The following is a 12403-nucleotide window of genomic DNA, read 5'->3' as shown; positions in this document are numbered from 1 at the left end:
GTTAGGTGCATCCCCCCCCCCTCAGTTTCACTGAGGACAGTTTGACCTAACACTTCATAATCAGTAAAGCCGGGTAAATTGTGCTGGAAGATGCGCTTTCCAAATACTAGTAAGTGGTTTCTACTGTTGTTGCTACTCTTGTGTTTACTTGTAGTGTTTGATATTCACTGGGCCTGAAAAATGGGGACAGCCAGTGTGGGACGGCTCACGGGGGTAAAATTACCACGGGAGGGGCAATGGGCGGAGAAACTACAGCGATTATCGCCCATCATACGGCATATGTACGACATTCCACTCTTATTTTAATCATTTCAATGTTATTACAATATTCATATGAGTGCCCCGGGGAAAAAGATAAACGTGACTTAGACTAAAGCCCCAAACCGACTGTCTCGAAAATAACAACAATAACATTGGTGAATCTGGGTCAACGGGCCGACTTACATCCATGCATGTATACACGCGAATAAGGCTAAAGCCCCAAACAAACTTTCAGAATTTCGCAGCAGGGGAATGTGAACTCAAGTCTAGGCCCTCCAAACCTTTCCGTCACTTTTTGGCCACACATGACACCTGTCGCGGAAGGATTCCGTTATGCCCTGTTAAAACTACTTACGAAAAGTTGCTGCATGAAGCTAAGTACAGCTCTACGGTTATACAATTATTCGTGGGATAGCCCCGCAAGCAACGACATGGCAGGGATACAAAAGGTTTATTGTTCCATCATTCTTCTTCTTCTCCTGTGCTTTGTGATCAGCCACAAGAGCAGTGGAGAGAAGATTCTGTTGGTTCCAATGCCATTGTTCAGTAGCCACTGGATGGTGGAGGCGTCAATCGGGCAGGCGTTGGTGGGCAAAGGGCATGTTGTCACGGTGGTTGTTGAAGAGGACATCGTGGCGAAGCGGCGAGCAGAGAGGCCTGACTTTACGTTTGAGACATTTCAAGATGATGGATTCGGATCACGCCTTCGGAAATTCCAAGACGACATGTATGACATAGCAGATTCAGTGTCTGCCTACAACGAACTCGGAGAACACTCAAGGGCTTCTGAATGGGCAAAGGAACACTGCGAGCAACTTTTAGGGAAGGATGCCCGGGGGGATAGTAACATGTTGGGGAGATTGAAGACAGCACAATACAGTGTTGTTATTTCTGACCCCTTTTTAAGATGTGGCACTATAGTAGCAGCAAACCTCGGGATCCCCCACATTGCAAACAGTGCCGACGATGGTACGTTTTTCGACAAAATGGCCACTGGTGTACCGTTACCTTTGGCATACGTTCCGTCAATCGAATTGGGATATACCGATCAAATGACTTTTCTGCAAAGACTGGAGAATACTTGCTTCTTCGGTCTTTCAAACATCTTTAAAAGCTGGCTTTATGCTAACGTATACCACGATCTGGTCCATACGTATGTCAGCGAGAAAGAAACTATCCAGAGCCTGACGTCACACACGGACCTGTGGCTGTATCATACCGACACGGTGCTGGGTTTCCCCCGTCCCTCCATGCCTAACATGGTCCAGGTTGGTGGGCTGATGGCAGACCGTCCCGTCGTTCCTCTCTCCGTGGTAAGTTTTCTTTTATTTACAAGTAGTGGCCACTGTCGAGAACCTACCTGTTACCAGAGACAACCAAACCTACAGAAATAGATCAAGTCGCATGTAAGGGTAAACAAAGAAAGTTATAATTCTATAACTGAAGATGCCTCCACCCTATCCTAATGGTGACCGTTATTGTTTCCTCCTCAATATTATCATGGCAAAAATGTACAATAGCGCTGCAACACTTGCAACAATCTCTGCCAATTGTGTCTATATCTTAACCTTTATTGCATCCAATGGAGAAAAGTGACGGCGCGTTTGTATTGTTGATATACGGTCATTTTTAGTCTCGCCTAGTTGAATTTCGGATTATCTTTATACAAATATATATATATATATATTTGATGCACTGTGTTATTGAATACTTGTTAAGTGTAATGTTACGCTTTATCGCTACAATTCTTGTTACAAGAGCTTTTGTCTCGTAATTTGAACATTTTGGCATCTTGTTTTTGCCCACCCTATTTTTGGCCCGTGGGCATTGAAATGAAAGTCTGCAGATGATATCATCCATAAAATTAACTTCTTGCGTTCAAAGCTTCTTATCCAAGTGATGCAACTTCCGCAGTGTGACCTGAAATATTTTTCTAATGCGACCTCACCACATTGTACTATCGAGACTTGCTGAGACTAATTTTTTTCATTAGGACATAGAAGATTTCATGCAGTCATCTGGAGACGACGGAATAATCGTTGTTAGCTTCGGGTCGATGGTCCATACGATGTCGACGGAAAGGAAAGAAATGTTCGCGGCAGTCTTCGCGCAGCTCCGACAGAAGGTGGTGTGGCGGTACCTGGGAGAGAAGCCGGCCGGTCTGGGTAACAACACCAAGCTGATGTCCTGGCTGCCTCAGAAGGACTTACTGGGTGGGTACCAAAAATCCCATTGTTTTTGTTGCTATTCACATCCACGATCCATGTACAAGTAACAGCCGACGTATCGGTGACCGTCCGTCACCTACATGAGAGCAATTCTGACTGCAACTATGCCGCACTGCGGCTACGGCATCGCTGCTAACGATGTGGTCCCTAACGTAGAGTGTTATTGTATGTACAAGAATTATATAGTTGAAAAAGTTTACATGAAAAAATGAGGTGCATATGTATGAAATAATTATATGAATAAATAAATATTGTTTAGAAGTAATAAATAAGATAAGTAGCTAAATATTGCATATTACCTCATAGGACTGTGGTCCCAAACGAAACCTACCGTTGTGTGGACTTAGCAAAGGTTACGAGGACTAATTTTTACTCTTAGAAATACACCATGTTTGAGCCACTGGCTTTTAGATGAAAGTGCCCCCAAAATATATACCCCTCCCTTAATACTTAATAGAAAAGTTACTGTAGAAATAACCCATTCACAACAAAGTTGGAACACTACGGTCCCCCTGACTAGAGCTTATTCTCTGTCTGTGCCTTTTGTCGTCGGGTACCAGAACCGCCCAATTTCTACAAGAAATTTTTGGCGATGTCTCAGGAGCTATCCTAATATAATAGTAGGCGTCCGATCGGCAAGAAGATTTCTGAAACGTAGTTTCCGCGCGTGCTTCTGTCGGTGATGAACGGTGGAAATGAACAATTAATTCAATAAATAAAATAAATAAATATAATAAATATAAATAAAGAAAATGAATAAATAAATAAAATGAAATGAACATTGAATCCGCAATGTGTGGTACAAATTATGAAAATTCTGTCTGTCAGGATCGGTAAAAATTAAAAAAAAAGAACATTGTCCGTTAAAATCGGAAGGAAATTAAGTAATTACGTTCAGAGAATGTTTGGAAATGTATGAAATATAGTAAGTACTTAAGGTAAAATCTTTCTATGCGACACGTTTCACCCAAAATAGACCGTTTTTTTGTTCACGCCCTAAAACATTGGATTTCTTTGTATCAAACAATCTTTACAAATACAGCCATGCCAAATGATAAAACGCAAAAACACATCGAAACAACAATCGTAACTCAGTCGCTATGGTAAATGTGTTTTCATTGCCACACTTTTGTTGTTGTTTTCGCAATTGATATTTTCCGCGCCTTGCAGCTCATCCCAAGACACGAGCCTTTGTCAATCACGCTGGAAGGAACGGCGTGTACGAGGCCCTGTACCACGGCGTGCCCATGGTTTGTCTACCGCTGTTTGGGGATCAGCCTGGCAACTCCGCTCGGGTCGTGGCGAGGGGGCTGGGGGTGAGTTTGGACTTCAGGACGGTCACTTCGGATCAGTTTCACCAAGCTGTACTTCGTGTTCTCACCATCAGCAGGTATTGCTGCGTATGTCGTATTTACACGTATGACATTCCTCAGTAGCCTTGTAGACGTGAAGCAATTCCGTTTACTCGTCAATTCTATTTTGAAGATAAACAATGGGAAAGCAAATAATAAACTGATTATGTGACCAGGTCAGTAGGAAAAGGTGCCTTGTTTCTTTTTGATGATCATTTTGTTTCATACCACTTGAAAGCTCAATGAATGGTTGATTGACTGTTACAATTCTAATATCTTATACGTAAAGTTCATTCTGAATTTCGGTGTAACAAACACTATGATCCATTGTTCGGGTCACCCATAATTTTTTTTTCCGCGGCAATGTCCAACACTGCATTGCCTGGGAACATGTTGGCACGTTTGTTTTGCGACTCTCTTACTAACCGTTTTGCCTGGTACTTGAGTGTGCTATGGTGACAAACTGTTCATTGTTGGAATGGAGATCAACAACATTGGTCTAAACTGTACTCACGTTTCCAGACTTCCTGTGCCTTATCTTAATCTGGCAAAATCCATTAAGGTATGAAGCGGAGGAGAACATACCGTGTGCGTGTTGGTATACTTGTCGGAATGACCCGGACGAATCTTACCAAACTTACACCCTATCCAGACTTGGCTTTTTTTGGCATTCCCTGGGCTCATTCGACCCCCCCCCCCCCTCCTACGTAATTTCAAAATAGCTTACTGTATGATCACCAAATTGGGAAGGGATGATAAGCTCATCCAAGTTTTATAATTCCTGAAATTCTTATATCATTATGACGTAATATGACGTAATTATGATGCCATTAATTGATTTTTTTAATAAATCGGAGAATTCCCATAATACCTGAATATCTCACAAAAAAAGTTAACAAAAAAGGTTTCTTATCAATATTAAAGTGTTATAAGACTTCTGTTGTCAAAAGCCGACGCAACGACGTCAAAATGATGTCATAAAATGGCGTCATCTGTATTTTAACCATCCGCAATCTTGGATTATCAACCTTAAATGTCTTAATTTTTAAGATACATCTTTTCAACATATAACCCCAACAAAAACCATGAAAACGGATTGAAAACGTTCGCATGAATGTTTTCTTTAAGAAATTACCACACAGTCTTGAAATCCGAGTGAAAATAATCCTTATTAATGATTCGAATTACTTGTTGATCTGCATAGTATATAATTGTATAAGTCATAAATATCCGAAAACATCTTCTTAAGGCTCTGTTATCCAGAGATAGCTTGTAGCAATTTCTAACAATCTAATAACTAAATCACGAGCACAGCATGTCCAGAACACGACGTATCAAAATTCAGAAATTTCACGGTAGTACCCAAGAAAATCAGTAGGGGATCCATTATCGAACTTAACCTTTTTTCCTGACCGCAAACCACCTCCCAAATGTCACCAGACTATCCACGCACTCGCGAACAATAGATGTAAAGGACACACGTATTAGCAACTCCCTGGAACTTAACCCTCGAAGGTAATAAGTACCCATGTAATGAAAAAATGGGTATTAACATTCTAGTCTGAAGTAAGTATAACTGCACGCTTTGTGCCATTCGTAAACCACCTCGGCATGATCATATCCAAGTATTGTTATCATACACGTTTCTTATCTGTTGTTAAATTCCACCTCACCCTTAGTTACCGTGAAACCGCAGCCCGCCTGTCCCGTCTGTACCGTGACCAGCCCCAGTCACCCATGGACCGGGCCGTCTGGTGGATAGAACACGTCATCAAACATGGCGGACTGCCCCATCTCCGCGCACGCGCCGTGGAGCTGCCGTGGTACCAGTACTACCTGCTGGACGTGGCCGCGTTCCTATTGGCCATCTGTTCAGCTGTTCTGGGGACCCTGTGGTACAGCTGTTCATCCGTCTGTAGGAAGGTTTGCTGTAAAAGAGGTGGCAAGCTTAGGTCAAGGCGGAAGGCTACAATAATATATGTTTGATCAACCTGGCGACACCATACTTACATGTATCTTAACAATATACACCTTCAAGATTTCAAATGTATCTTCAATCAGGTCGTTGAAAAATATGTCTATATACAACAATGAGAGGAATACTCTTTTTAATTGTGTACAAGATAAGTTCTTGTGTTTTCGATATCTAAATAGCATAGAAAATTAACATTCCTTATGCAATTATACAAAACATGTATCTTAGGCTCTATCTGCCCTTACATTTACAACTGTTTTAAGAGGCGTGAAGAAGTTGAACCCGTACATACTAGCATACATTAGACTTTGGAGTTAAATGGAACTACTTAGAACTTCATTATCCTGGCCTGTACTTAGCTTGTGAAACTAGAAACGTATTATAATATTAGGTCTTCTTCATTTATTCAATGTATATTTCGAAATTAAAGGAGTAATATGCAGATTCTTTTTTTTCATCTTCAACAAAACCTTCAAATATTGCGTAGTGTTTCTTGGTTAATTACACATCGGATAAACGCACATTCGGTCAATTGCACCGAATCCCCAAATCTCAAACCGGCTCCCAGTCACCATTGTTAGTGAGTTCGCTTATCTGCACGACGACAAGTTACCAATGCCGGATAGTTGCATGAAAATGTCAAACATCGTCGACAAATTGACTGAAGATGCGGGCTAAAAATTAGCATACGATAACAGTCTGTGCAAAGGCGCAACCCCAACAACATGTACAAAATCAGGAGAAAAATAAGAGATATTGTGGGGAGTCGTGGTCGGGTCCAGGGCGTGTCGGCACCAAAAAAAGAGACGCCTGACCGCTAAAGGCCGACATTACGATTTGGCACACAACGTGCTGTGATGGTTGACTACATTAATCTCCAAGCATATCCACGGTGGCGTAATATAGTATCAAACCCACCGTAGGATCTGAATTCATTCGGCTTAAAAAAGGCTATTAACAGCCAATTGTTGCCTAATCAAATTGTGCTTGATGCGTAGGTGTTAATTGCCCTCCTTCCTGTTTGTTGCGGATCTCCTACAGGGATGTAGGGTGGTCACTGAACTTGTCCCAATAAAGACATAAACTGCTCGTAAAGTAAATAGCACCTTGGATATTCGTGTAGCTGTTAATATGGCACAGGGAGGGGCAGAGACACCTTTATTCAATAGAAATGCTCCTCCCTGTTCCAGTGAAGGCAGATCTCCGGTGCCCGTTTGACTCCCTTTGGCAGGCTATACTACTTGGCCAGCTTTGATACTATCTTATGGCACCGTAGGATCTACTTGGAGATTATGACTACATTACATTTACATTGAGTAGCTGCAGACACAGCAACGTCACCAAGTCTCATTTCTGTGATGGTTGAGTACATTACATTCTTATTGAGTAGCTACAGACACAACAACGTCACCAAGTCTCATTACTGTGATGGTTGAGTACATTACATTCACATTGAGTAGCTACAGACACAACAACGTCACCAAGTCTCATTGCTGTGATGGTTGAATACATTACATTCACATTGAGTAGCTACAGACACAACAACATCACCAAGTCTCATTACTGTGATGGTTGAGTACATTACATTTACATTGAGTAGCTACAGACACAACAACGTCACCAAGTCTCATTACTGTGATGGTTGAGTACATTACATTTACATTGAGTAGCTACAGACACAACAACGTCACCAAGTCTCATTACTGTGATGGTTGAGTACATTACATTTACATTGAGTAGCTACAGACACAACAACGTCACCAAGTCTCATTACTGTGATGGTTGAGTACATTACATTCACATTGAGTAGCTACAGACACAACAACGTCACCAAGTCTAATTACTGTGATGGTTGAGTACATTACATTCACTCTGAGTAGCTACAGGCACAACAACGTCACCAAACCTTATTGTTGTGATGGTTGAGTACATGACATTCACATTGAATAGCTACAGGCACAACAACGTCACCAAATCTTATTGTTGTGATGGTTGAGTACATAACATTCACATTGAGTAGCTGCAGACACAACAACGTCACCAAGTCTCATTGCTGTGATGGTTGAGTACATTACATTCACATTGAGTAGCTACAGGCACAACAACGTTACCAAGTCTCATTGCTGTGATGGTTGAGTACATTACATTCACATTGAGTAGCTACAGGCACAACAACGTCACCAAACCTTATTGTTGTGATGGTTGAGTACATGACATTCACATTGAATAGCTACAGGCACAACAACGTCACCAAATCTTATTGTTGTGATGGTTGAGTACATAACATTCACATTGAGTAGCTGCAGACACAACAACGTCACCAAGTCTCATTGCTGTGTTGGTTGAGTACATTACATTCACATTGAGTAGCTACAGACACAATAACGTCACCAAGTCTAATTACTGTGATGGTTGAGTACCGAGCCAGGCTCCTTTCCGATGCTTCCTTCTTTCTTTTCCGTTATTTAAGTCGCTCAAATCTTCGTCAAGCCGAGCAGAGAAAACACAAAAAAAAATCATAAAGTTAGTGATAAAACAAAACAAAACAAAATAACTGTACTGTAGTGGAGGACTGCGCCAACAGCGGTGTTCGCGAACGAGGCGGGCGGGCGGACGCAAATGGTTCCCCGAACACCATGGGTCATCAAGTCAGTTTGTGCGGAAACAAGGCAACTCTTGCCTGCACACCTGCCACGGGACTTTCCCTTCCTAATCTTATAAAATGGGCTGACCAATGGGCGAGCGCACACCTGCCGCGGGACCTTCCCTTCCTAATTTCATCAAATGGGCTGACCAATGGGCGAGCGCACACGCCTAGGTACAGGTCAGGTCGGGAAATAGCCTGATGACCCAACTACGCCGTATGAACGCATCAGAGATCGGTGACCACGTGCATGGGAGCCGGGCTCATTTGCGATGCCTCTACCCTTTCTTTCCGTTACTTACGTCGCTTAAACTTTCGTCAAGGTGATCGGAGAAATAAACACCATTATGTTATCAATAAAACAAAAACAAAACAAAACAAAAGTACTGTCGTGGAGCACTACGCCAACAGCGGTGTTCGCGAACGAGGCGGGCGGACGGACACAAATGGATCCCAGACACTATTCAGCCGCACAAGGCGGGCGGCTCCTACTTTTCCAGTTATGTCGACCATGAAAGTATACTTCTAAAGCCCACCGAACGTTGCACCTCCTATAATAAATGTACGCTTAAAGTAGAGGAAGGTTAGAGCAACTTAAATCACGGAAAGAAAAGGAGAAAGCAGCCAACAGAAGGCAAGCACCGATCCCTGATATGCTGCTACTATGTAGATAATCAGTCGAAGGCTTGGCTCCCACAACGTGGGTCATCAGGCCAGCTTTTGTGTAAACAAGGCAACTCTTGCCTGCACACCTGCCGCGGGACCTTCCCTTCCTAATCTCATCAAATGGGCTGACCAATGGGCGAGCGCACACGCCTGGGCACAGGTTAGGTCAGGCCGGGGAAAAGCCTGATGACCCAACTACGCCGTATGAACGCATTAGATCTATTTATAGCTACATGTACATGTACATGGTGTGGACTAGAATTGGTTTATTAGTTCACTTTAAAGTATGTAACAGATTACTTGCTTTGTCAAACGTAATGTGGTTGTGTAAGATACGAAGCTTCCACATAATGTAACTAATGTTCCACTATAAAATTTACCTTTCGCTATATGCGTGTTCACTATGCCCTATGTGGACTTTAATTCTTTTACACAGTTGTTTATAACGTTAATTCACTTTCAGTCATGTGTTTCAAATCAACGAAGTGATATTTTTTATCAAACATTATATTGTATTTTGTATGTAAATACTGTACATGTACTTTTTGACTAGTTAAATGGGCTTACTGTTTTATGATTACAGTAGTGTGTTCCAGTACAGTAGTATGTTTTGGATTCATAAATGATAATCAGTTCGACTCATTTCTCTATGATGGCCTATAGTCTAATGTGCTTGTCAAAATGTAGCTCTGAATGACAGCTGGTACAGGTACTAGTTTTACATCAAGCTGAAGAAGGTCGCTAAGAAAGAAATGTTGTAATAAGCCTTGTGTACAAGAATATGAAGCTCTTTTTGTTTCACTTTGTTTCATAGAGTGATTGCAAGTATCAGGTTTCTCAAGTTGAAAGAAAATATGTCTCAGTGGTTATATGTATGTAGTCGTCTGTTTTTTTCCCGCGCTCAATCAGTTGGATTATGTGTACATATCCGGATCGACCCTCGGACACACTGACTTGTCAGGTGAATCCAAACACAAAGACTAACAGATTCCATTCACGTGCACATCCAATCCTCTTAGCCAACCAGCTTGTGTGAATTCCCCAAAGTTCTGTCAGGGGCAAAGAAGCAGACATTCGTATTGACTAAAGGTTTGGAAACATACTGATGGGCATTGAGGAATGGTTAGAATTTTTTACGTTACATGTATCAAAAGCGATCCTTATTAATCACTACCGGTACTGCAGCTTGGCGCATACACTTACTGTTAGGTTGGCTGCAATAATTACACCAACAGCTAGGGGTCCCCACTGTGCGTTAACATGTAGCCATCCGGTAAAACCCCGACTACAACTATTTGCCTCATATCTGCTTCGAGAAGAAGAAAATAGTAGAAATTGGCAAAACACACACAGATACTGTCACGCATGTCATACGTCGCATGGTATACGTCGCCATAGAAGCGGACACACCGAATACACCTTCTTGAAAACTGAACAAAATACATAAGTGTACCTTTTCATCATGTTCTGCGAAACGTCTTTCTCGGACCAATCTGAGTACAGTTCTGAAAACAGGAAGTTTCCAGACTGGTTGCCAGATTATATTACGTGAGGGTATCCAGTGATATCTGCTCTTTCCTCAGACCAATCTTTCAAGTCTAAAACATGGAACTTTCGGATTAGTTCTCAAATAAAGGAACGTGACAGTATTCGCTGAGGTCTACTTTGTAATCCTCTCTACAGAGTTTAAAAATGCTTGAGTAAGAGACGTCGACTGGCTAATCTTTGTCCTGTAAATGGTGTATACAAAAATAAAAAAATAAGAATATCTAACGGTTGTAATTCTACATGTGCGTTACTGGAGAGCGTTTTATGATCCTAACATTACCAGACTGGGAATAATCAACATGTATTGAATGTGGCTCTGCCTTAACCAGTTGTATGCTCTAAACCAGCCCCTGATGCACATAAGGTGTCTACAAAATTGTGCGTGGGTAGACAAGCAGACATATGCAATTTCATTTACTACTTTTCTGTCTGAGTAGATGTTTCAAAACAGGAGGTCTCCAGATTGGTTCTGTGATTACAATACGTGATGGTACTCAGTCTGTAGTCAACAGTGCAAGATATATAATCAGGCATGAGATACCGTCTTGAGCACGGCAGACACACGTACAACATGTATGATACACACACGACGCTAAGATATTTGCTGAAGACAGTTTCAAGATCGCACAGTACTTACTTAACCTGCTTTTCAAGGCGATGCACACCACCTGGGAGCCCTACGGATATATATCTGAGCATTTGAAGCAAACTCGTGGCGTGTACGTATCTCTATCTGACCAGGTGGAACTGAGGACAACTCGTACAGACATGAAAGTAAGTGGACTGCTGTTGCTCCTTACTTTGACCCGTCTATGGTCAGGTTATGCTTGTCTACCGGCTACGTGTAGCATAGACTATTTGTCATACTTCGGGGCATCGATGGTTCACTGTTACAATACAAACCTTACGGCGATTCCTGACGACATCCCGGCCAATGCTGAAAGCTTTACCTTGTCCAGTTCATGTAGCATCACGAAAGTACCGTACCTTCCACCACTACCGCGGCTGCGTGTCCTGGAACTAAAAAGGAACTGCATAGATTCTTTTTCCTGGATTTCTTTGCGTGCGCTGCCAAATTTGAAATCTCTTGGTCTAATGGGAAACCGACTTCGGTACGTGAAGCTGGACACCGTCATTGAGCATCTCCCGAAGCTGAGAGATGTTGACCTACGTTACAACAAATTGGCGTCTTTCTCTGAGTACGAGCTGGGACGGCCCCAAGTCACCGAGGCATGGCTCAATGGGAACCCTCTTCGCTGTGACTGTGACCTCTCCTGGCTGATGGTTAAGATGACGTGTTTACAAGAACTTTATTGCACGACAACTGTAGAGGATACAGTGTTTGGCAACTTGAACATACAATACATACAGAACAGAACACTACATGAGTTATTAGTATCTAAAAATCTAACAGACTAATCTATTTTACACATGGTATATAATATTTACAATCAGGCTATAATTATGTGCTGGTTCATGATAGTATAATATCGTCACGTTTTTTAAAGGAGTTATATATAAATTGACCGACATAGGCAGATATATCAGCAGGACATGATAGTAACATATTGAACATTTCTGTCTTGGTAGGTGGTAACATAGTATCAGATTTGCATTTAATAGACTGTAACATTTTTTGTCTCTCTCTATCATAAGTTGGACAATCCATTATAAAGTGGGATTCATTTTCAATATTATCATGGCATGTTGGACACAGTCTCTCACTGGC

At 41.9% G+C, this 12403-nt stretch overlaps 1 protein-coding gene across 1 annotated transcript; it reads left to right on the top strand.

Moving 5' to 3' along the window:
* Positions 1-466: 466 nt before the first annotated feature.
* LOC118420456 (UDP-glucuronosyltransferase 2C1-like) lies at positions 467-6237 on the top strand. The gene is made up of 4 exons (XM_035827271.1): positions 467-1574; positions 2255-2474; positions 3660-3879; positions 5521-6237. The coding sequence occupies exons 1-4, from the start codon at positions 567-569 to the stop codon at positions 5825-5827; spliced, it is 1755 nt and encodes a 584-aa protein (XP_035683164.1). The 5' UTR covers positions 467-566; the 3' UTR covers positions 5828-6237.
* The last annotated feature ends 6166 nt before the right edge of the window (positions 6238-12403 follow it).

The sequence above is a fragment of the Branchiostoma floridae genome, chromosome 8, assembly GCF_000003815.2.
Source record: "Branchiostoma floridae strain S238N-H82 chromosome 8, Bfl_VNyyK, whole genome shotgun sequence".
NCBI classification, from domain to species: domain Eukaryota; kingdom Metazoa; phylum Chordata; class Leptocardii; order Amphioxiformes; family Branchiostomatidae; genus Branchiostoma; species Branchiostoma floridae.
This window is presented reverse-complemented; position numbering and strand designations above follow the sequence as displayed.

Excerpts from the sequence above, each read along its gene's own strand:
- LOC118420456 (XM_035827271.1), top strand. The coding sequence starts at position 567 with ATGACACCTGTCGCGGAAGGATTCCGTTATGCCCTGTTAAAACTACTT. Across the intron at positions 2,475-3,659 it reads GCCTCAGAAGGACTTACTGG|CTCATCCCAAGACACGAGCC; the intron begins GTGGGTACCAAA and ends CGCGCCTTGCAG. Across the intron at positions 3,880-5,520 it reads CGTGTTCTCACCATCAGCAG|TTACCGTGAAACCGCAGCCC; the intron begins GTATTGCTGCGT and ends CCTCACCCTTAG.